The sequence below is a fragment of the Polypterus senegalus genome, chromosome 5, assembly GCF_016835505.1.
Source record: "Polypterus senegalus isolate Bchr_013 chromosome 5, ASM1683550v1, whole genome shotgun sequence".
NCBI lineage: Eukaryota > Metazoa > Chordata > Cladistia > Polypteriformes > Polypteridae > Polypterus > Polypterus senegalus.
The window spans coordinates 202,906,898-202,932,795 of NC_053158.1; the positions used below are offsets into that span (position 1 = coordinate 202,906,898).

The 25,898-nt window shown below is 42.0% G+C and overlaps 1 protein-coding gene across 1 annotated transcript in view; it reads right to left on the minus strand.

The window, feature by feature from the left end:
• Positions 1-863: 863 nt before the first annotated feature.
• Positions 864-25,898, minus strand: part of tmem71 (transmembrane protein 71) — a 35,196-nt gene continuing 10,161 nt past the window's right edge. Inside the window, exons 2-10 of the mRNA XM_039753987.1 lie at positions 22,813-22,874; positions 22,398-22,446; positions 19,904-20,113; positions 16,142-16,317; positions 11,098-11,286; positions 6,889-6,958; positions 4,965-5,026; positions 4,694-4,747; positions 864-1,657 (exon numbers count right to left, since the gene is read on the minus strand). Coding sequence (XP_039609921.1) covers positions 1,653-1,657; positions 4,694-4,747; positions 4,965-5,026; positions 6,889-6,958; positions 11,098-11,286; positions 16,142-16,317; positions 19,904-20,113; positions 22,398-22,446; positions 22,813-22,843 — 846 coding nt within the window. The 5' untranslated portion in view covers positions 22,844-22,874 and the 3' untranslated portion in view covers positions 864-1,652. The remainder of the gene's footprint in view (positions 1,658-4,693; positions 4,748-4,964; positions 5,027-6,888; positions 6,959-11,097; positions 11,287-16,141; positions 16,318-19,903; positions 20,114-22,397; positions 22,447-22,812; positions 22,875-25,898) is intronic.

Sequence of the window (25,898 nt, forward strand, 5' to 3'; positions counted from 1 at the left end):
ACATATTGTTACTACTGCCAGGGTCTGAATAATTCTAATTGAATAAATGCACTCGCTGGTCAGATTCTTCGGATCACTAATACCGATACTGTACTGGGTAGGACCCTCCTTTTTGCTCTCAGTTCTTCGTGGCGTGGACTCCACAAGATGTCAGCAACATCCCTTTTGAGATCCTCGTCCATGACGGCATGATGGCATCACGCAAATTCTGCGGGTTTCTTGGCTGCACCTTCATGCCAACACATCACCTGTTCCACCACATCACAATGGTGGTCTATGGGATTCAGATCTGGTGACTGGAAAGGCCACCACACACACAGTTTACTTTGTGACCTGGTGTGTCATCATGCTGGAAGCAGCCATTACAAAATGGGTGGTACATTGTGGCTGTGAAGGGATGCATGTGGTCAGCAACAATACTCAAATAGTCAGTGGCATTCAAGGGGTGATTGATTGGTATTAAAGCGTGCCAAGGAAATGTTGCCCACACCATTACATCTCCACCACTAGCCTGGACTGTGGACACAAAGGCAGATCGAGTGCATGGGTTCATGCTAAATCAGCAGAAATGGAGTTACATCAGACCAGGCTACGATTTTCCAGTCTTCAGTTGTCCATTCTGGGTGAGCCTGTGCCCACTGCAACCTCAACATTTTGTTCTTGGCTGACAGGAGCCCGACGTGGTCTTCTGCCACTGCTGCCCATCCACCTCAAAGTTCAACGTGTTGTGAATTCAGAGATGCTTTTGTGCTCACCATAATGGTCCAGAGGGGGTTATTTGAGTTACTGTAGCCTTTCTGTCAGTTCCAACCAGTCAGGCCATTCTCCACTGTCATCAATAGACCAGACGCTCACTGGATTGATTTTTTTTTTTTGTTTGTTTTCGCACCATTGTGAATAAACTCAGGAAAACATCCCAGGAGATCACCAGTTACAGAAATACGCAAAGCAGTTCGTCTGGTGCCAACCATCACACCACGGTCCAAATCACAAGCTCTCACGTGGTGTTTGATGTGAACATTAACTGAAGCTCCCGACCCATATCAGCAGAATCCGATGCACTGCACTGATTGGCTAAATAGGTCACTGCATGGATACACAGGTGTACAGGTGGTCTGAAGAATTTGTTCAGTGAGTGCCTGTTAGCTATTTTTTAAATAAAAAAACCTCCTGCCAATTATTACACCCAAATATTTAGAACACAAGTGAAAAGGGTCTGATCTTGTTCCAACGTTAAGAATTACAATTGACACAATTCTTTCAAAAATAGGATTTCTGTCTAGCAAAAAAAAAAAAAACCCACAACAACAAATGTTTCCTCTTGTTTTACGTTCACCTACTGTGCTATAAAGGGTTCGACACAGACCAGCTGTTAAGTTACCCAATTACTGCACCCTAATATACACTTTTTTTTAAATGTACTTTCTGTCATGCAGTCTAGCACCTCACTTCCTCTGAAGAGGCTTCACCAGGCTGCACATTTTCTTCTGCTGGTTCTTGAGAAATCCCACTCAGTCCGGACAAAGCAAATTTCACCAAGATTCACGAATATGGGTCACTTCAGTCTTGTATGCCGCGAACGGTCAGTCACACTGTCTACTCTGGACCTTCCCACAGACAGTATGCCGTCATCCCCAAAGCAGCCATTCCAGTTACTCTGTAGAAAAAGAGAAGAAAAGTGGAGGTCAGGACAGAAGGGGATTTGGGGGAAACCGTTAGCTATTCGTCAGGAAGAGTGGCAGGAGAACCTGGCTTTGTGGTGACACCCGTGGCCATCTGTCAATTTCTAGTCCCTTGTCCAGTTCAGCATCAAAGAAGGCAGTGCCTAGTTGTTATTTAGTGTGTGAGATACCTACCTACCGGATTATTAGGACCACCATACCAATACGGTGTTTGACTCCCTTTCGCCTTCAGAACTGCCTTAATTCTACGTGGCATTGATTCAACAAGGTGCTGAAAGCATTCTTTAGAAATGTTGGCCCATATTGATAGGATGGCATCTTGCAGTTGATGGAGATTTGTGGGATGCACATCCAGGGCACGAAGCTCCCGTTCCACCACATCCCAAAGATGCTCTATTGGGTTGAGATCTGGTGACTGTGGGGGCCATTTTAGTACAGTGAACTCATTGTCATGTTCAAGAAACCAATTTGAAATGATTCGAGCTTTGTGACATGGTGCATTATCCTGCTGGAAGTAGCCATCAGAGGATGGGTACATGGTGGTCATGAAGGGATGGACATGGTCAGAAACAATGCTCAGGTAGCCCATGGCATTTAAACGATGCCCAATTGGCACTAAGGGGCCTAAAGTGTGCCAAGAAAACATCCCCCACACCATTACACCACCACCACCAGCCTGCACAGTGGTAACAAGGCATGATGGATCCATGTTCTCATTCTGTTTACGCCAAATTCTGACTCTACCATTTGAATGTCTCAACAGAAATCGAGACTCATCAGACCAGGCGACATTTTTCCAGTCTTCAACTGTCCAATTTTGGTGAGCTCGTGCAAATTGTAGCCTCTTTTTCCTATTTGTAGTGGAGATGAGTGGTACCTGGTGGGGTCTTCTGCTGTTGTAGCCCATCCGCCTCAAGGTTGTGCGTGTTGTGGCTTCACAAATGCTTTGCTGCATACCTCGGTTGTAACGAGTGGTTATTTCAGTCAAAGTTGCTCTTCTATCAGCTTGAATCAGTCGGCCCATTCATTCTCCTCTGACCTCTAGCATCAACAAGGCATTTTCGCCCACAGGACTGCCGCATACTGGATGTTTTCCCTTTTCACACCATTCTTTGTAAACCCTAGAAATGGCTGTGCGTGAAAATCCAGTAACTGAGCAGATTGTGAAATACTCAGACCGCCCGTCTGGCACCAACAACCATGCCACACTCCAAATTGCTTAAATCCCCTTTCTTTCCCATTCTGACATTCAGTTTGGAGTTCAGGAGATTGTCTTGACCAGGACCACACCCCTAAATGCATTGAAGCAACTGCCATGTGATTGGTTGATTAGATAATTGCATTCATGAGAAATTGAGCAGGTGTTCCTAATAATCCTTTAGGTGAGTGTGTAACACACAAACCAGTATTTTTTCCAGCTATACTTACTAAATGCAATCTCTAAACATCCAAGTGAAAAATATCAGAGCTACAGTTCAGAAGAATTTTTAAAAATCCAAAATAAATACTAATAAAAATTATTAACAAACAATAGAAGAATAATCTCTCTATTTTGCAAACTCTCATATATATGATCACCCATACATATACATACACACGTATATATCTAGTGGACTATAGGGGGCGCTCATGTCTCATCTCTAAACCCAAATGACAACCAAAAAAAGAAAAGTAGCAACAAAAGAAAAGGGTTTTATCAGCCTAAGGAGGTGAACATTCAAACCAATTCCGCACACTTAAGGGCTTAAAAATAACATTCAAAGCCTTTTGGCTCTTCTATTTATCCTTTAGCCACCATTCCTTGCCTAGCCACTTAATCAACTCTGAGGCCACCTGTATACTGACCACAGTGGCCTTTTATGCCTGGTGCCCAGGCCAGTAGACCCCACCTGGGTAAGGCCTCACTATTGTTTCTGGGTTAGGCATTATATAGCGCTAAATGTCTGCTGGTACCCCTCATGAGTTCCCCCTAACAGCATTTGGTTTTCCTGAAGGCTTCTCCCACCACAGAGAGTAACTGGGAATGGCCAGTCGATCTGTCCTCTCCAAAACTCCAGTGAAGTTAACTCCATGTGTACTCTAGTGGCCTGGGGGACATTATCAAGGGTGATGGGTTGGTTGTTCTCAATCCTATTTTCACTATATACAGTACAGTGCCCTCCACTATTATTGGCACCCTTTGAAAACATTAGTGAGAAGGGATAGAAGGAAAAAAAAAAACTGCTGAAGAAGTGTCATCTTCCACTGAAAGAATGAGAAACATCTGACTTTGAATTCAAACAAGTTAGTTCAATGAAAAACAAAGCCCTCATCAAGAAATGCATATTAACAAAAACATGTGCCACAATTGTTGGCACCCCTGCATTTAATACTTTGTACAACCTTGTGATGAATGTACTGAAATTTATTGTATCTTGTAGATACAATTTTACAAAAATGCTACAGCAGCCATATACTAAGATACGAGTTATATCATATGTCGCGCATTGATGGGCTCAATGAGATATGACTTAACTCATACCTTGCGTATGAAGTGTTAAATGTGTGTGGCTCTCTCCTGCCTGTTCTTTCACTCTGTTTGACTGACTGAAGATGTAGAAGGGAAGTAAGTGCTGAACTGAAGTACTGTATCTGACCACAGAATGGCAAGTGTGTGGGATTTGAGGCATTTTGGTTAAGTTTACACAATAAAGACTATAAAAGGGTCGCTATAAGTCTCTATATGACAAAACATTTTTTTGTTATTAGGTCACTTATTCTTAATGGAGGTGCAAGTGCCGCAGGTCTTGAATCAGCAGGTCAGTTTAGACTGCAGGATAAATTCAGGCTTATTGTCAGATCAGTTTCAGTGTTGACTTTAGGAAGCACAAGCAGGACATGACAATGGGACCATTGCAGGACATCAGAGGAATATGTAGTAGCGAAGGAAGCAACCTCCCGATATGCAAATACACTCGGGCCAATGTACGTATTGGGGATGATTAACTTTGTAAGAGATCAGACAAACTTACCTTTGTTTTTGTTCTCAGCGCCAGCAAAGGTAAAGAAGTCAGACTTGGTGAGGACTGCAAAACACAGAAATCACAACTGTAAATGAATGGAAAAATATCAGGGTCCTCCTCCTCAAAAAATAACAAGTACACGGATGACTTCCTCCACAAAAAAAACCTTTTTGAAAACAGTTTTCATTTTTTTTTAGAACAGTAGATAGAAATAGAACGTAAGAGGCAATCCAATAAATAAAACAAATCCCAATTTATTAGAAGTATGGTAAGTACTTACGGAAGGATAAAAAAAGAAGAACGAAGGTCAGGAGAACAACAATCATGGCACCGCTGTTCAGCCTTAGAAAAACAAATGAATACATCAAGATAGGAAAAAGGCACCAAATATGAATGGGATAGATAGATGTGAAAGGCACTATATAATACACAGATTTAATAGATACTATAAAATACACAGATAGATATGAAAGGCACTATATAATACATAGACAGACACAAAAGGCGCCACATATTGTAAATGATAAACAGACATAAATGCACTATACACTCACCTAAAGGATTATTAGGAACACCTGTTCAATTTCTCATGAATGCAATTATCTAATCAACCAATCACATGGCAGTTGCTTCAATGCATTTAGGGCTGTGGTCCTGGTCAAGACAATCTCCTGAACTCCAAACTGAATGTCAGAATGGCAAAGAAAGGTGATTTAAGCAATTTTGAGCGTGGCATGGTTGTTGGTGCCAGACGGGCCGGTCTGAGTATTTCACAATCTGCTCAGTTACTGGGATTTTCACGCACAACCATTTCTAGGGTTTACAAAGAATGGTGTGAAAAGGGAAAAACATCCAGTATGCGGCAGTCCTGTGGGCGAAAATGCCTTGTTGATGCTAGAGGTCAGAGGAGAATGAATGGGCCGACTGATTCAAGCTGATAGAAGAGCAACTTTGACTGAAATAACCACTCGTTACAACCGAGGTATGCAGCAAAGCATTTGTGAACCCACAACTCGCACAACCTTGAGGCGGATGGGCTACAACAGCAGAAGACCCCACCGGGTACCACTGATCTCCACTACAAATAGGAAAAAGCTACAATTTGCACGAGCTCACCAAAATTGGACAGTTGAAGAGTGGAAAAATGTTGCCTGGTCTGATTAGTCTCGATTTCTGTTGAGACATTCAAATGGTCGAGTAAACAGAATGAGAACATGGATCCATCATGCCTTGTTACCACTGTGCAGGCTGGTGGTGGTGGTGTAATGGTGTGGGGGATGTTTTCTTGGCACACTTTAGGCCCCTTAGTGCCAATTGGGCATCGTTTAAATGCCATGGGCTACCTGAGCATTGTTTCTGACCATGTCCATCCCTTCATGACCACCATGTACCCATCCTCTGATGGCTACTTCCAGCAGGATAATGCACCATGTCACAAAGCTCGAATCATTTCAAACTGGTTTCTTGAACATGACAATGAGTTCACTGTACTAAAATGGCCCCCACAGTCACCAGATCTCAACCCAGTAGAGCATCTTTGGGATGTGGTGGAACGGGAGCTTCGTGCCCTGGATGTGCATCCGACAAATCTCCATCAACTGCAAGATGCCATCCTATCAATATGGGCCAACATTTCTAAAGAATGCTTTCAGCACCTTGTTGAATCAATGCCACGTAGAATTAAGGCAGTTCTGAAGGCGAAAGGGGTTCAAACACCGTATTAGTATGGTGGTCCTAATAATCCTTTAGGCGAGTGTATTCTGTGATAGATAGACAGAGATGTGAAAGGCACTATATTACAGATTTGACATTCTATGCTGCACAGCCACATTCTATTCACTTTAGGGCTGTGGTCAGCTGTTGCTACACATAACGAGGTCCCAGCCCCACACAAGGCACACACACACTCATGTAATTCAGTGTAATCTCCCATCATCCCAGTGTGCACATTTTAAATATGTCTGTGGGACATTGGCAGATTTGCGCATTCGGTGCTGAGATCTGAACCACTGGCCATTAATTATCTTAAACCCGCTGGGTTTGGGTTGAGAGCACAGATGACCTGTACGCAGTAAGTGACCAAGCTGGGATCTGCACCTTCAAGCTGGGAAGCAGCAGTGCCAACTAATAATGTAACACAAGCCCAGTCTTTCCCCACCATTAATTAAAATTAACCATAATATCAAAGAAAAAAAAATGCTTACCTTGAAAGCACCGCTATGCAAATACAAATGGCCAGGACAATGAAGTAGAAGATTCTTATGAAAGCAAAGTCTAAAAAAAGAGAGCAGAACAGAGCAGGATTTGTGTGTGTGAAGGCGATTGACCAGTTTTTTCATTCATGTTGCTGTTCGGCTGATCTGTGTTATCTGATGCCCCCTCACTTTACGATATTAACTTCGTCATACTTACAAGTTGCACTTTAGATGGCTACCATACATTTGTGTCTTACATCAAACTACACTTCAAAGTGTTTCATGTTGACCTTCGCACTGCTCTCTCCCACTTCCAGAATCATAAATTCAAATCCTAACCGAGTTATCATCTGGCCAGACCCCCACACTGCTGACACTCGGCCAAAATGAATTGTCAGTTAGCCTGACATTCGTATCTTTTAGCAGATAATGGAAGGAAATCCAACACGGCCCCGGAGAAAGCGGAACTCCACAAATCCAAGGTCCCTCAATCTTAGAACGCCAGAAGCCTCTTGAATGACAGAAATTATTTCATAAAGTCACTCAATGTGCCTAAACCCCAGTCTGTGCGACCAGAATCTCCATCTTGTCTTGCACACGTATCCTCCTAAGAATTGCTGAACAAACAAGAACGATAATGGACATTGGCGTGTATTCCTTGTATTCCTTGTTGAACAACAACAAAAGAATGTTAACTTTTCACTTTTACATGCCATAAGTGACTCCAGGCCAGTGACGAGTCCACCTCTGACCTCACTTTGAGTGGTCCATAACTGATGACCAAGTGAGGAGACAACTGAGGGACCAGATATACTCAGTCCTTCAGCTCTGAAGACCTGTGCTGACCAGCTCTCTGGTGGCCCTTGTCACCTGTTCTGTCTGTCCCCCAAGGCTCCAGAAAGTGTCACTGCTACAGAAAAAAACCTGCATTGTTCCTATTCCGATTACAGCAGGTACCTCTTCACCTGATGAAGAGTGACCCTTGTTAGTCCATCATTATCATCATCATCAAGACCTGTAACAGACTGGTTCTGGATTGTAAGCCCATTGTGGCACCACTTGTGTGATTTTGGGCTATACAAAAATAAAAATTGTATTGTATACGAGTGCTCTTGTGGTAGGCCACCTGGACCCACTGCAGTTTGCCCATCAGACAAAGACGGGAGTGGAAGATGGAATTATTCATCTCCTCCATAAAACTGGCAGAACTATGAGGATTAAGTTTGTCGATTTCTCCAGCATCTTCAATACCATCCAGCCATGCCTGCGAAGGGGTCAGCGCAGATATATGCAGGTGGATGAGCCAATGGGGTCCTGGATAATGAACTATCAGACCACAATTTAGGAGCCTCTGTGAAGGTGCAGGTCGGCTCCATGCTCCCTCTTCCATTTTGGGAACTTCTTGAACCCAACACCGCCGATACTGGCCACACAGCAAGCAAGGAGGTGGTGAAAAAGAACTCTTGTGCTTTTAATAAACAAGTAGTCAGAAATCAAAACCGTGTCCATTAAAGTGCAGTACTTTTAAAAATCAATCAATTATTAAGCTATAAAATTAAAATGAAAGAAAAAGATCTAAAATGAGGCCAGAATTAATGCCACAGTCAGCGGGTCATTGTCCCTTCCAGATTTGGACAAGTCTCCCCAGCTCACCCACAGCTCACTCAGTTGGCGGAGACACTAGCAGCTGCGGTCATCTCCTCCGAACCCCCATTTCAGCCACCACAAGTGGCATCATCCAGACCATTTGGGGTCAGATGTCCTCCAGTCTTCCTTCATGCTCCCTCATTTGTCCCTTGGATTCCATTTCGATGGCATCCGCTCCTGAGGGATAATCAGCGGGCACAATCCACCCCCTAGAGTGCCAAACCTTTCCTTCTACCTGCCTTTCCCCACACAGGCTCTGCCTCTCCACCCGCTGCTGTTCTCATGGCTCTTCTACTCTTTGTTCACTGTCTCCCTCTGTTGGAGAGCAGTTGCAGGTGCCATGGGCTGATAATGAGACAATCAGACCATCGGCACGTGCCAGCATGGCAACACCCGGATGGCAGACCAGATGAGCCGTCACACACACACGCACCTGCTGCACTCCCCAGCGTGAACGCAATCATTATTTATGTGAATTTTCTGAGCCGCGGCCCCACTATACCACAGACGCAAGGACTATGTGTGTCTGTTATGGATGTGAGGAACATGGAACACCACAAGGGACAGGCCTGTCACCTTTTCTCTTCACTCCATACACCTCAGACAAGAAATATGACAGCAGGTCCTGCCACATGCAGAAATTCGCAGAGGATTTTGCATTTTTGGGGTGTATTGATAAGGGGGATTAGACAATGGAGAGGAGTCGGAGATAGGACTGGACCACTCCCTGAATAGTGACCAGACACAGTTGCTGTGGCAGTTCTTTGGTTTTGCTGATTTTAGACATCTGTCTGCAACTTAACATCAGCAAAACCAAAGAACTGCCACAGCAAAGTGACACTGTGTCTGGTCACTATTCAGGGAGTGGTCCAGTCCTACAGGTACTTGGGGGTCCACATTAAATGACTAAATGAACTAAAGCAGGCTCTTTTTCCTTAGGAGACCCTATTCCTTTAATGTGGGTTATGGCCAGTGTGGTGTGCTGGGCTGGTAACATCACTTCAAGAGAGAGGACCACCGAAAATCAACAAGATCATTAAAAGGGCAGGTTCAGTTATGGAAGTCACTCTGGACCCGAGGAGGTAGAACAGGAGGACAGAATGAAGACCAAACAGAGTGCCATTATGAACACTGCTGCACATCTTCTCTGTGACACACCAACACTGAGGACTTTCAGACAAAGAATTAATCAGCAGAAATGCCAGGGGGGTTCATTAATACCAAACAGCAGCACACCATTATAGTGCCTCACTGGGACTGCTGCGACAGCCACACCACATGTCCATCAGAACAGGCAGTCCTCCAGAAGCTAAGTATGTTTGGGCCCGGCCTGTACTTGGGTGGGAGACCAACTAGGAAAAGCTTGGGTTACTTATGGAAGGAGTTGGTGAGGCCAGATGATTCTGCACTTATGGGGTGTGTTGATAAGGGGTATGAGACAAAAGGAGAGAGGAGTCAAGTGAGGGAACTTTGTTTTTTGCTGATGTTGCAGACAATTCTCAAAGAACTGCCACAGCAAAGAGCCTCAGTGTCTGGTCAATATTAGGGGAGTGGTCCACTCCTACAGGTACTTGTGGGGTCCACATTAAATGACAGAACACAGAGGAACTAAAGCAGGCTCTTTTTCCAAAGGAGACCCTATTCCTTTAATGTGGGAAGCGACATCCTTGACATCTTCTACCACTCTGTGATGGTCAATGTGGTGTGCCGGGCTGTCAACATCATAAGAACAGAATTTAAGAAATGTGACAAATGAGAAGAGACCATTCAATTCATCAGTCTGTCCGTGTATCTAATAGCGGAGCTGTCCCACCATCTCATCCAGACCCTTCTTAGAGGTTCTCATAGTTTCTGCTTCAACTCCATGCCTCGGTAGTTTGTTTCAGAGACGACACAAATTATTTGCATAACAGAAGAGCTTCCTGGCTTCAGTCCTACATGCACTTCCCCTCATGTCCTCGAGAATGAGATTCACAGCATGAATGAATGTTGCTGGATCTCCTTTATCAATGCCATTGAGGATCTTCAAGACCTGGAGGAGATTCCCAGGCATTCTTCTTGAGGTTTAATTGTCTAAGTCAAGAGAATTAAAACTTCAATAGGAGGTCCACTGAGCCAACAAGTTAAATTAAAAAAGGGCAGGCTCAGTTATGGGACGCATTCCGGACCCCCTGGAGGCAGCAGTGGAGCAGAGAATGAAATCAGAACGGAGTGCCATCATGAGCAACACTGCACATCCTCGCTCTGATGCACCAGCTTTGAGGACCTCAGCCGAAGTGTGTCAAGAAACGCTACGGCAATACGCCCTTACAGTGCCCAGTCATGGCTATCAATGCTCTTTTTGTCTGTCCAAGTCAGAGATGTGTCTTTCAGTTTTCTTTCCTTGTAGTTATTTTGGTATGTATTTAGCATTGGGTTGTTGCTTGTTCTAGTAATATTTATTTACAGATTTATAGAGCTTCTGTAAAAAGCCAAATTTGACCCTGGGGACAAACAAAGTAATCTCTGTCTACCTATCTACTGCACGTATCAATGGTCTAACAACTGGTTAAAGTTGGAAATCGCTCTTACCTATGTGCTTGGGAGATGTCGCAGAGTAAGAGGGCTGTGACAAAAGCTGGCTGGGGGGCTGAAGGTCCAGTAGGCTCTTTGTTAAGCGGCTGAATTGTTCTTTGGAGTAGCAGGCTTCACTTTCATATTCAGACATCTGTGAAGTAGGGAACCAGGGGGTATGGCTCTGGGAATGAGCAGAACTGTTCTCTGTGAAAAAGAAGAAGTGCAGAAATGTCAGTACGCATTATTTAAAATTAAAAAAAAAAAATTGGCTGGGATACCCGGTCTTAGATGGCATGAAATCTATGGAATCAATGTAGACCTCAGCGTTAATCTATTGGAATGTACTTTGTAAGAAAATGCATTGCATTTGTCATTCCAACATATGGTGCATCACAAACATTAACACTGCATTCTCATACAGTATCCCATACCTAGTGGCACAGAACAGAGACATACGTATTGTATTTGTCATTCCAACAGATGGTGCATCACAAACATTAACACTGCTTTCTCATACAGTATCCCATATCTAATGCTATATATCAGAGACATGTCCATTCCAAGATGCACTGCAGACATTAACACTGAGGTCTATGTTGATTAGTTAGATTTCAACAGATCTTAGACAGGTAGCACAGCCTGTTTACAATACAAATATTATTGCTTTGTTTTTTTATTTTTTTTTTTAATAAATCCAGCTTTTATAATCAGACGTCTACCATCTAACTAATCTGTATTTCTTCATAATCACATGTCTTAGAGAAAATGTGCGATAAAATATGCTCCCTTTTTACTCTTTATTATAGGTACTAGTTATGTATTGTGAAGATCAAAGAGGTGTTGATGAACAGACATAGCGAAGATAAGGATAAGGAATATTATTTATGGCCTTATTAAATTGCTGGAAATATTTTATTTCCTTGTCTTCTCCCCTGCCTTGCTTGTTACATTCCTTGCATGGCATGGTGTGTAATAAAATTACCATTTGACCAGATTGTAAATGGAATCGCGTGCTTTTTCCAGCTCCGTTATCACCACTGTGTAAGAATAATAAAACTTTAATCTAAGTCTTTAAGGGCAACTCCTGCCTATAATTGCCTCTGCTGTTGTCAGACTCAGACCGGCGCTTTCAAGCCTTTTGCCAGACTTGTTCAAGGGGGGCCACAGCGAACAGGTCTTTATAGCTGTGGTATCTGCAGAAGTGCACAGGATGATGTCGGATCTTGAAGATGGGCGACAGCAGCAGATGGTAGTAATGGTACTATTGTGGGCCCGTGGTCAGTTGGAAAAAAAAAAGTTGGAAAAAAAAAAAAGTCATCGTTTTGTAAATCTTGAGATCTGCTACAACACGGTAAAGTTAGCTGTGGTCGAGGGAGACACGACACGATCCCAGAAAATGTTGGGGTGTGTTGTGAAAAAATACGAAAGAAAGAAGGGAGTCGTGAGCCATCGTTAACATGTGAAATTCAAACATGGCCGCCCTTTATTTGCACCTCTAGGTGGAGGCCCCATGTAACTCCCTCAAGGCATCATGGCGGACAGAAGACTCAAACAGAAAGGATGAGTGTGTCCGGTGAGGGTTTACCACCATTCTCGTCTTTGTGCCCAATGATAGGCTTTGTAGAACAGGACCCTGACCAAATAATGGACGGATAAACCACATACTGTGCATAAAGGAAGGGTCAATCTGTTAAATACATTTTTAATTGTTAAATGTGTACATATGCATTAACATAAAACATACAGTTGTGCTTGAAAGTTTGTGAACCCTTTAGAATTTTCTAGATTTCTGCATCAATATGACCTAAACCATCATCAGATTTTCACTCAAGTCCTAAAAGTAGATAAAGAGAAACCAGTTAAAGGAGACAAAATTATTATACTTGGTCATTTATTTATTGAGGAAAATGATCGAATATTGCTTTCAGTATCTGGTGTGACCCCCCAATAACTGCCACTAAACGTTTCCAGTAACTTCTGATCATTCCTGCACACCAGCTTGGAGGAATTTCCGCCCATTGCTCCGTACAGAACAGCTTCAACTCTGGGATGTTGGTGGGTTTGCTCACATGAACTTCGCTTCAGGTCCTTCCACAACATTTCGATTGGATTAAGGTCAGGACTTTGACTTGGCCATTCCAAAACATTAAATTTGGAAGTAAGTAAATAAAGGTAAGTAACATTCGATCAGGCTCTTACATACAAAGGACGGTGTGTGTAAGGATGATGTATGTGCCCAAAACATTAACATTTAGATGTTATTTACATAAAAGCCAGATCGAATGTTATTTACCTTGAGTTATTTACTTACTTACGTACTGAAAAGTCTATGGCTGTAGGTGGAAGCTGCCATCGCTGTACTTTGTATACAAGAGCCAGATCGAATGTTATTTACCATTATTTACTTACTTACTTCCTACAGCGTAAAATCACAAGTAGACTGTGGAGCCTCCCGTGTACATATACAGTGGTGTGAAAAACTAATTTGCCCCCTTCCTGATTTCTTATTCTTTTGCATGTTTGTCACACAAAATGTTTCTGATCATCAAACACATTTAACCATTAGTCAAATATAACACAAGTAAACACAAAATGCAGTTTTTAAATGATGGTTTTATTATTTAGGGAGAAAAAATCCAAACCTACATGGCCCTGTGTGAAAAAGTAATTGCCCCCTTGTTCAAAAATCACCTAACTGTGGTGTATCACACCTGAGTTCAATTTCCTGATTACTGCCACAACTGTTTCAATCAAGAAATCACTTAAATAGGAGCTGCCTGACACAGAGAAGTAGACCAAAAGCACCTCAAAAGCTAGACATCATGCCAAGATCCAAAGAAATTCAGGAACAAATGAGAACAGAAGTAATTGAGATCTATCAGTCTGGTAAAGGTTATAAAGCCATTTCTAAAGCTTTGGGACTCCAGCGAACCACAGTGAGAGCCATTATCTACAAATGGCAAAAACATGGAACAGTGGTGAACCTTCCCAGGAGTGGCCGGCCGAACAAAATTACCCCAAGAGCGCAGAGACGACTCATCCGAGAGGTCACAAAAGACCCCAGGACAACATCTAAAGAACTGCAGGCCTCACTTGCCTCAATTAAGGTCAGTGTTCACGACTCCATCATAAGAAAGAGACTGGGCAAAAACGGCCTGCATGGCAGATTTCCAAGACGCAAACCACTGTTAAGCAAAAGAACATTAGGGCTCGTCTCAATTTTGCTAAGAAACATCTCAATGATTGCCAAGACTTTTGGGAAAATACCTTGTGGACTGATGAGACAAAAGTTGAACTTTTTGGAAGGCAAATGTCCCGTTACATCTGGCGTAAAAGGAACACAGCATTTCAGAAAAAGAACATCATACCAACAGTAAAATATGGTGGTGGTAGTGTGATGGTCTGGGGTTGTTTTGCTGCTTCAGGACCTGGAAGGCTTGCTGTGATAGATGGAACCATGAATTCTACTGTCTACCAAAAAATCCTGAAGGAGAATGTCCGGCCATCTGTTCGTCAACTCAAGCTGAAGCGATCTTGGGTGCTGCAACAGGACAATGACCCAAAACACACCAGCAAATCCACCTCTGAATGGCTGAAGAAAAACAAAATGAAGACTTTGGAGTGGCCTAGTCAAAGTCCTGACCTGAATCCAATTGAGATGCTATGGCATGACCTTAAAAAGGCGCTTCATGCTAGAAAACCCTCAAATAAAGCTGAATTACAACAATTCTGCAAAGATGAGTGGGCCAAAATTCCTCCAGAGCGCTGTAAAAGACTCATTGCAAGTTATCGCAAACGCTTGATTGCAGTTATTGCTGCTAAGGGTGGCCCAAGTAGTTATTAGGTTCAGGGGGCAATTACTTTTTCACACAGGGCCATGTAGGTTTGGATTTTTTCTCCCTAAATAATAAAACCATCATTTAAAAACGGCATTTTGTGTTTACTTGTGTTATATTTGACTAATGGTTAAATGTGTTTGATGATCAGAAACATTTTGTGTGACAAACATGCAAAAGAATAAGAAATCAGGAAGGGGGCAAATAGTTTTTCACACCACTGTACAACGTACAGCGATGGCAAAAGTGCATTCTTTCTCCGATGTAGAACCGTCGTCATGATCCGAGTGGACCTCTCTTACAGCATGTCTATGTGAAAACAGCAGTGTCAAATGCGATGAGGGGCAAGGTGGGATCGTGAACACGGCTGAGAGAATAAAACTGAATAAAAAAAAAAAGCTAACCTTCACAAGTATCATAAATTTACACCAGCTGTTAGACTTAAATCAAATGTATGTTTTTATTCAAAAAAAAAAAAAAAAAAATAGTAAGAATACGAGCAGCTCACTTCTCAAAACGGACTCGTCCGGGGTCGAACACGTGAAGTCTTGATTACCAGTCAACAGTTGATAATGTTGCACCACCGAAGTGGTCGTAGCAAATGCATGTTAATGTCGCACCCTAATGCGGGTTCTTTGTCTGCAGTTATATTTCTGAATAGAAGTGCACTTGTTCTGTTATATTTGTACCTTTTGTGAAAGTGTTTTTGATATTTGGACTTCAGGTTTCACACATTATACACTTCATGTCTACATTTTGTCATTTATTACTAAAACATGAAAAACGTTTGTTTTAACAATGTGTTTTCATAAACGTGAAATGCATGTGTTCCAAATAATGATCTAGTATTTATAAAAGGTGTCATTTTGCTTGACTTCTCACTCCATACAACTCCAAGCAACTGACACGCAAGTAAACAGACTTGAGCGGACAAAAACTGTGCGGCGGTGGGAGATGCGATAGCAGGCTGCTTGCTGCTTATCGACACATTTAAAGGACAAAAGACGCTGATGGAGAGGTGCGAAGTGATTTAAGGTGGGACGAATCCAAGAGTTTTTTCGTAGGCTCTGGTAATTCTAGTGTTAAAGGGGCAACAGTGCCACCTAGTGCCTTACACAGCACAGACATAACTTTAAAGACCGAGGGGAGCAGACCGAAACAGAAATGTGCAATACAGGAGGCAACTTTGCGTCATTTTGTGTTTAAATTCCAATTCAGCTCACCACAAAAGAAACCACAGCCGTTGTCCAAATCAGAGTTCCCTTCAAGCCACGAAGACTCGGCTGCCGGGGGGTCCAGAGTGCTGAACACACTGCTGTTTAGCCAGGACTCGCTGGGGCTGCTCAGGTTAAAGAAGCTGGCCAATGATCTGCGGACCCTCCTTCTACGCCGGAAGATTCTGCAAGAAAGACAGGAAAAAAAAAAGAGAGAGAGAAGATAACGAATTTGAATTGAACTTTATTAAAATCGACACTCAACAAACCATTTAAAAAATTATCGTACCAAAAACTTATTTTCTTCAAGCTTACAAATTGCCTCATGAACACACCACATTGGCAAAGAAAATCTTATTTTATGAAATTTGAGTTGAACTTGAACAAGTCATTTAAAATAACAAAAAGGCAAGCAAACTAACCCCAACTTACCCCCAACCCAAAAAAAAACAATTCATATGTCAAATAAGAAAAATCAACTTATTATCTTCAACTTTACAAATGACCCCATGAACATCCCATTTTTTCACAAAAGAATTCACATCTGCAGTCATTCTGTAGCATTTATATTCCAAAAACACCCTTTGCTTTTGCAAGTCCATGAAATGTTCTGATCAGGTCACATTGTTTGTTTGTTTGACTTCACTTTCCTTCTGCCTTTTTATAGCAGTCTACTCAGAGCTTCTTGAGCATCGCGGCGACTGGAGCTCTGCCAGTGTCTTATGGGCTCTTCAATACCCAGTCCTGGACCTCAAAGTCACATGGGCTGTAAGAGTCCAATTATTATTAAGGAACTCTACAATGATCAAATAGATCTGGAAAAGCACGGAGAAGATGGTGGAGGTGTCGAGACTTCACACACTGAGGCAGGCTAACCAACTGCGGCAAAAAAATCCATGCCAACCTCCCAGCTGGAGCAAAATGTCTTATTGGGAATTTCCTCGCTGGCAGAGATGAACTGGAGTCCAGTGAAGGCTTTTCTGATGGGACTGTTGTAGCGGCTGGTTTGGAACCTGAGGATATTGAAGTCATGTGTGCACACAATCTACAGCATACAGTGACTTCATTAGACAGCACTGTGGGCAAAGAGCTCTAACTGTACAGACTCAGAGTGCGGACGCGTCCCAGAAAACCGCCAAGTACAAACAAACAACGGAGACAACCTCTTTCTCTTTGGTTTTAGACTTCGGCCTCTTTTAAAATGTTCTTAACTCTGTTTTTAGTGTTCATAACTTGCCTTTTAATGATTGTGTATTTACGAGAGAGAGAGAGAGAGAGAGAAAGTACCCTCAAGTTGAAATGACCAAAGTGGAATTCCCCGACAAGCTCTGCTCATACAAACAGTAGAGTTTTAACTAAACTTTATTAATCATCAACAAGCATGACAACAAAACACCAAATAAGACAAATCCAGATGCAAGCCAGGACCAGGCAGCATGTCGTACTTTCAGAGTTTTTCCAATCACAACAGAAAAATAATCCTTGTTGACAATTTTGCAAATTGCGTTGATTGAACGCCATTCTTCTATAACATTTTGCAAGTTATGAATCATCTACTAAAAGTTATAGACTATAAATATTCCCAGTTTTAAATCGTGCCCTTTGTCTCTAAATTTCTTCTTGGTACTATAAACGTGAACCTTGGGCAGACCCAATAAAACAACATTTGCCAGCTGGCCAGCTTGAGTTAGTAGCACCAAAATAAAAATCTAATCATAAGAAACACACAACCAAGAGACACACACACACACAGTTTGCTTCCCGGGTCCTCCCTGCGTGGAGTTTGCATGTTCTCCCCGTGTCTGCGTGGGTTTCCTCAGGGTGCTCCAATTTCCTCCCACTTGTCACAAGTGTGTGCTTGGTGTGTGGGTGTTTGCCCTGCGGTGGGCTGGTGTCACTGCCCAGGGTTTGTTTCCTGCCTTGCGCCCTGTGTTGGCTGCGATTGACTGTTAGGATATAGCAGGTTGGATAACGGATGGAGAGAGAGAGAGAGAGAGAGAGAGAGAGAGAGAGAGAGAGAGAGAGAGAGAGAGAGAGAGAGAGAGAGAGAGAGAGAGAGAGAGAGAGAGAGAGAGAGACAAGCCAAGCATGGATAAAAGATCTCATCCTAAAAAACAAAGAGTGAAGGGCAAAGTTTCATTGTTCGTAAAAAGGAGACGTCTTCAAAATGTTGGGGGTTAAGTAATGAGAAAAAAAGAGCCCCAAATTCATGCACAATTCTCCATTGCAGGTCAGCAGTTCACTTATTTAAATGGTGGCCGACACACTCTTCACTTACCAGAAAGAAAGATTTTTTTATTTTAAAACATATACTTTACTATTCAGTAACAATCGTTACAACAATCTTTGCAGTCATAAACTCTCAGAAAGATAAATTTCAGAAAGCACAAAATTACAAAACGGGTTCCTCTTTCTTCTATAAACTGCATCACTTATACACCACTGGTAAATAAACGTTTGCAGGCTAAAAATCATTTGATAAAATTTGTAATCAAGAATTGCTCTTGCTTTTACTAAAGCAAAAAAAAACCAAAAAAAACAAAACAAAAACAAAACCAAAACTTAACTACATCAAATTCGCTTTAATTATTGTTCTTTTCTTGACATATAAATAGCCACTTATTCTTAACCCAAAATAAAATTGGCAATCCTGCTATTACACTTATTAACCTTTGACTAAGATACTCCACAAATAAATATAAACTCATTAAAATCCAAATCCAAAACATTAAATAGAATTAGATGGATAGGTACTGTAGATGTGAAAGGCACTATATGATAGGTAGATAGATTTTTAGTATAGTAGGCAAGACAGACAGACAGACGTGAAAGGCACAACTTTATTTGACTCTAGGAGGAAATGTGGCTTTTTACAGAAGCTTCTGAAATAAATATATAAACAGATAATCAAAATAAATAAATAAATAAATAAAATAAAATTACAGTGTATGAATGGCTAAAAAGAAAGAAAATTTAAACAGAAACAAAGCCTCCGACTTGGCAGTCAGTCAGAGTGAAGCTGTATCTGTCTCAAAAGCGTAATCCCTGCAGCATGAGCTAAAGAAGTCGCTCCATTAGTCGGCTATGCAGAGACGGCCTCTGAACCCTGTGAGTGGTGCACTTCATGGTGGCGTCGGCTGATCTCTCGGTGTCAGCTGCACCTTTTCAAACGAGCACTGCCACTACACTCCCCTGTCCACAGTGCAAATCCCATTCTTATCTCTAAGTGAATTAGGGTGGATTGTCAACCATAAAGCATCTCAATTCAAAGATCTATAATGTGGTGAATTGCTGGTGGTCTGCTGCAAACCCACAGCACCCGAATCAAAAGCGGTATTCTTGTGATGTGAGCTAAAGTAATAACTCCATTAGCCAATTGCCTGGGGAGGGTCTCTGAACAATGGGAGTTCCTTGTCACCATGTGAGTTGAAGTGGACTGTCAACCTTAAAGCATCTTAATTCAAAGATCTTTCAAAGATTTGCAGTGTGAGGAATTGTTGGTGGTCAGCCACAAACCCACAGCACCTGGATCAGAAGTGATAGCTGTGTAGTGAGAGCTAAAGGGAGGACTCCATTAGCTCATCCCACCGAGGCCATGCATGAATACTTGAAGTGATGCACTTCGTAGAGACGTCTGTGTCAGCCCCCATCTTTTGTGTGCAGCCTTGCCACTCTAGGCTTTAACACACCACACTGTACGTCACTTCAGGAAATGAAGAAGCAGCCTCCCCCCTACCCCCGCCATTAAGCTGAAATCCAGGTATACTATACCTGACAAGATTCTCTTTGTAGGATACGTTGATTTTAGATGGAGTCAGGCTGACGTTACCCTCATCATCATATACAAAGCTGTCCTCAGTAAGGACGTAGTAGCCATTAGAGAGAAGCCGAGGACTCCTGCGGCACATACAGGGGGATCCCGTCAGTGGGTTCACCGAGTAGCATTCATAAGAGCATTCATCAGAGAGAAAGGAAAGGCTCCTAAAAAACAGACAGATAAAACCATTAGGGATAAGCTAGTCAAAATGACAGCAAGTGAGCCCTGTGATGAATGGGCACCCTGTGCTGGGTTTGTTCTGGCCTTGTGTCACATGCTACCTGGGATAGGCTGCAGCAGACACCCTCTGACCCAGTTCAGGACTACGCGGGTTATAAAAAGACAATAAGGCACTGTAGCAGACTGGCGCACTTCTTAAAACATGTAGAGCCAAGTGTCTGCAGTCATCTTCGTGTCCGATTATTTTATATATATATAGCCGAAATTTTTTATATTATATATACATACATATATATATACATACATACATATATATATATATATATATATATATATATATATATATATATATATATATATATATATATATATATATATATATATATATATATATATACATACACACACATGTACATATAAAAAAATTTCGGCTGACATTGAAATTGCACAAATTAGGCTTCAGTTGCTTTGTGCAAATGAGCTCCTGAATTGATAACAGCAATTTTAGCTATTTGTTGTCTCAGCGTTCGGTCTTGTTCAGCTCCGTTTGTTATCTTTAACTTGTTTTAATCCAGTTATCTACAAGGGAATAACAATAATAAACAAGGAAAATTATTTTGGTGTTGGTGTTGTTGTTGTTGTGAAACACTGGGACCTTAAAAATGTCAAAAATCGATAGTGGTCTCCCCTAGACTTTCTCGTATATTTAGATATTTGAGGAGTAAACCACAAGACAATGATTATATTTTTACATACATTAAAAGAACCATCAACAACAAATCAAAATCAATAATATATTAAAACAATTACGCTAAAAGTTGAAAGGAAAGAAAAAAAAAAAAAAAAAATCTAAAAAAAGTACCACTTCCAGTTAGCGGACATAGTTCAAAAGCGGATAGAAATCTACGTTTTGTACCCAATACTTGTATCCAAAATTTGGTTGACCTAATTGTAACTGTACTCAGGTTATCATGTTTACACGCACACACACACAAATTCCAAAAAGGGTATTTTTTCGGACTCTGGGAGGTCTAAAACGTTGAGATTCATAAAAATCTCGAGATCGAATTTTTGGACGATTCCAATACTTTCCTTATACTTCAAACTTGATTTTTACTTTTCTCCTATACGAAGGACATGTAAAGGGTCAAAAGTGAACAAAACACACAGAAATATTTAGAGCAAAGATTTTTTGATAGGGCGGCAGGGTGGCTCAATGGTAGCGCTACTGCGTCGCAGTTAGGAGACCCGAGTTCGCTTCCTGGGTCCTCCCCAAGTGGAGTTTGCATGTTCTCCCGGTGTCTGCGTGGGTTTCCTCCCACAGTCCAAAGGCATGCAGGTTAGGTGCATTGGCAATCCTAAATTGTCCCTAGTGTGTGTCTGTGTGTGTGTGCCCTGCCCAGGGTTTGTTTCCTGCCTTGTGCCCTGTGCTGGCTGGGATTGGCTCCAGCAGACCCCATGACCCTGTAGTTAGGATATAGTGGGTTGGATAATAGATGGATGATTTGATAGAATATTGGTATCCGCAGATCAAACAATAAAACAAAACCCTATTCATCATTTTATTCCGTTGTCTCGATAATGAACAGGTCACGACCTCCGAGGACACACCCCTAGAAGTGCAGGGAAGGCAGCCCTAACAGGAACGCAAAATGGCAGAAATTAAGGACCTAACTTGTTAGGCAGGGTGTTGCAAAAACACACAGCATGCAAACCATTAATTCTAAACAAAAATTGATAGAAACCGAATCCTCAATCTCAAAAACCCTCAATTCAAGTACAACATAATAACATATAATTAACAACAAAATCAAATCACAACATCATGGTTTAGTGCACTCGCTAAAAGAAATTAGGGGCGCATTTTTAAGAAGCGTTCCGTGGGCGGAGCCTTAGCAATGCCGAGTTCTTTCGCTATTCGCTACAAACTTGTTAACGAGTTGTCCCCAAATGTGTATTGTCATTCGAGACTCATGTCTGATCCTGCGAGGGACACCCATCAGAGCATAAACACCCGATCTCCTGATGTCAAGACACTCGAGAAGACTGCACAGCGAACGGCAGGTTTTGGTTTTATCCGTTAATGGATTTAGTTTTGTTTGGTTTATTATTTTTACACTTTTTTTTTTTTTTAATTTGATCGTTTTTGAAAATTTTTTGTAGCTTTGTGTTTTTAAAAATCTTTCCTTCATGAAATAAATCACAAGTTGTCCCCCCAAGGTGTATTCTTGTTCAAGAATTACGTCTGGACCCCCACATGCCACTCACCTGTTCAAGGACTGATCTTCTGAATGTTCTTTCATTTTCAATGGCGAGCCTGAAAAAACAGAAGCAAACATGAATTACAAATGACGGAGGCAGGAACAGATGTTCATGCTCTGATCTCTCCGGTTCCAGGGTGCCGGATTTGAATCCTGTTCTGGTGGTTGGCTACATGGAGCTTCTCCCGGTGTCTAGGTGGATTTTTATCTCTGGACACTCCTCTTATATCCCCAAGATGTTCAGTTTCTGGGATACACTAAATGGTTCAGATTTGTGTCAATGGGTCCTACAATGGGCTGGCACTCCATGCAAGGTCTGGCCTTGAACAAAGTGCTACCAGGACAAACGCACACATGCTGGCTCTCCACCCCATAACCCAGAATTAGGGACAGGGTGAGCAAAGGAATGGGTGGGTACTTACTCGTTGCAACTGCTGAAAAGAATGACGCCATCTTTGAAGGCTTCCTGCACTTAAAAAAGGCTCTAAAATCAGAAAATAAAACATCATCAAAATTATGGAACAATTCATACTGTGGTGAAGATGTTAAGTTCATTATTGCATACACTGCCTTTCTATAGTTAACATCATTCCAATGGGCTTTTCAAGGACAGACCCCCAGTTTTGTGAAGCTCAGCCAGGAACGCACAGTGAAGTGTATGATGGGGACTCGCCACTTAACACCAAAATCAGCAGGGCATACTGCCAACCAGCAACAGCCGCTCAAAGGCGATACTCAATTTGGGTGGGGGTGCAGCGGATTGGGGGCAGTAGTCAGCTTACAGCTATGAATAAGATGACCCCCGACTTAAATAGACAAACAAAAGCTGTTATATAGTGCCTTACAACAGTCACCTCCACCCCACAGAAAAGTGTAGAAGTGCAGCATATTACATGTGCATTAAAGTTAATCTTACAATCAGAGCTCAATAACGATATGTGACTTATGTGGGGCTACTCACTGATCCAGCAAATCTTAAATTCTACAGTGTACCATTCAGCACCAAGTGACATGTAGCATGGTGTATTGCCTCATGGATTCAAGTTGCGGAGTTGAAGTCCTAAGTCTAGTTGTCCTTCACAGCAATCAACGTAGACCCCAGCATTAAACTTTCTCAGTTCACCATCTATTGGAATCAGAGGTGGGTAATAACGAGTTACATCTACTCCGTTACATCTACTTTAGTAACTTTAAAAAAAATAAATAAATAAATAAATTCTTCTAAGAGTAGTTTTACTGCACCACACTTTTTACTTTTACAGTAATCCCTCGCTATATCGCACTTCGACTTTCACAGCTTCATTCTATCGCTGATTTTATATGCGAGCATATCTAAATATATAACACAGATTTTTCACTGGTTTCTGCGGACAATGGGTCTTTTTATTTCTAGTACATGCCTCCTCAGTTGGTTTGCCCAGTTGATTTCATACAAGGGATGCGATTGGTGGATGGCGGAGAAGCTAACCAATCAGAGCACGGAGTTAAGTTCCTGTGTGCTGATTGGCTCAGCGACGGAGAGCCAAATTCGATTCCACAGCGTTAACCAGGAAGTCTCATCTCGCTCATTCAGCATCAATGTGTTTCACTGTGTAAAGAGTTAACTTTTGTGCTCTTTTGTGTGTATCTTTGTGCGTAGTCAAGCCCTTCATTATGGCACCAAAACGATCTGATCCTGCTACTGCTTCAGGGACCGTGCCCAAGCACCAATGGAAGATGCCAACGATTGCTGAAAAGGTAAAAGTTTTGATATGTTGAAGGAAGGGAACAGCTACACCGCTGTAGGACGCCATTACAACATCAAGGAGTCCACGATTCTTTATTTAAAAAGGAGGAAAAGAATATAAGATCTATGGCCGCAGTGTCCTTTAACCAGGGTGCAAAACGAGTTGTAAGTGGATGTAATAAGGCGGTAGTCCGGATGGAATCTGCTTTAAGGATTTGGATTGAAGACTGATGGAAGAAGAACAACGGTGGTGCTACACAATCGCCTGAAGAGGCTCCTTTAGAAGAGCTGTAATGCTCTCCTTTGTTGTGCAGTAAAATTAAACTCATCGTTATCGGACAAGTCGTCGTGTCATTGTTGGTGAGTAACCAGAATTCATTTTCTGGTGGCCCATCTATTGTAATGGCTGTAACATATGTGATATCGGAGACGCTAGATATCTTTAAAATAATATTTAGGTTTTACTGTATATATAAACAGTGTGTTTACATACATAATTTCAACGAATCTTACCTCATATCCAAGAGAATACAAAGGGTTTATGCTGTGCGGGAAATGTTTATAAGAGTGTGGGAGAGTTAAGGGCTTCAAATATATAAAAATAACCATATAAACATCTGGTTTACACTTCACGGATTTTCACCTTTCGTGGGGGGGTTCTGGAACGCAACCCCCACGATCGAGGAGGGATTACTGTACTCGAGTACATTTGTGAGTAAGAAACGCTACTCTTACTCTGCTACATGGGGCAACACTCGACTCGTTACGTTACATCCCACCACCCCTTACACTATATTTTTGCCAAAGAGAAGCCACCAGTGGATCTACTGCAGGACTGTTTCACAATCAGATGTAGCAATAATAATCACAAGACTCCATTTCACCAATCAGATCTAGCCATGCCGTCACATGACCACAGAAACTGTGGCCACAGAGACACTGCCTGACAGCGGCAGATCCTGCTACAATAAATTATCGTGCTGTTCTTGTTTCAAGCTGAATAAAGATGGTGTCGCTAAAGTATTGAGACTCGGCTTTGTGTTTTGGGGTGCATGATGGGGACTCGCACATCACAGCACATACACGTGGTCACAATGCTGCAGTAAACAGTATACGCTCTACAGATGTGGACTATATGAGTGAGGCATGCCGACTGAGGTTTGTCCACAATCCCGCAGCGAGAGAAAAGAACCATCAGCTCAGTTATCACGGGATGCTCGGCAGACAAAGCGTAAATGGACTACTCGTATTGCAAGACCTCGCTCATTTATCAAGTCAAAATGTATTAAAAACTTTAGGTTGTCTTGCAAAACACTCGTAAACCAAGTTACTCGCAATCCAAGGTTTTACTGGTACTTGAAAAATGAGAGCCAACTCCTGCTGAAACTTAACCATCACTTCACTGAGTGAAGAACAAGAACGTGTTAACCAAACACGCACAGACAGTCAAGGTAAAGTGAGACTTCTTGTACGTGCACAAGCGGCCTTCTTCTAATGTTATTTTCTATCAGCCGTGCTATTTGGAGGCCGAGTGAATATGCAGTATTATACTGTCGGTGTGCAGGAGATCTCGTCACTCCAAGTAGCTGGCACTGTTCAGACAGACATGTTACCTACCGTAGGTATCGGCTTCAAAAGCTTTGTTGTAAAAAACGGAGATTTGGAACTTGGTGTTATTTGTGCATCTTTATTTTATAAAGATGTTATTTATTTTTACTCAATTTTTATCTCATTATTTAGAAATAGCAGAATTTGCACATTGTATTTTTGTCCGTCTTATGA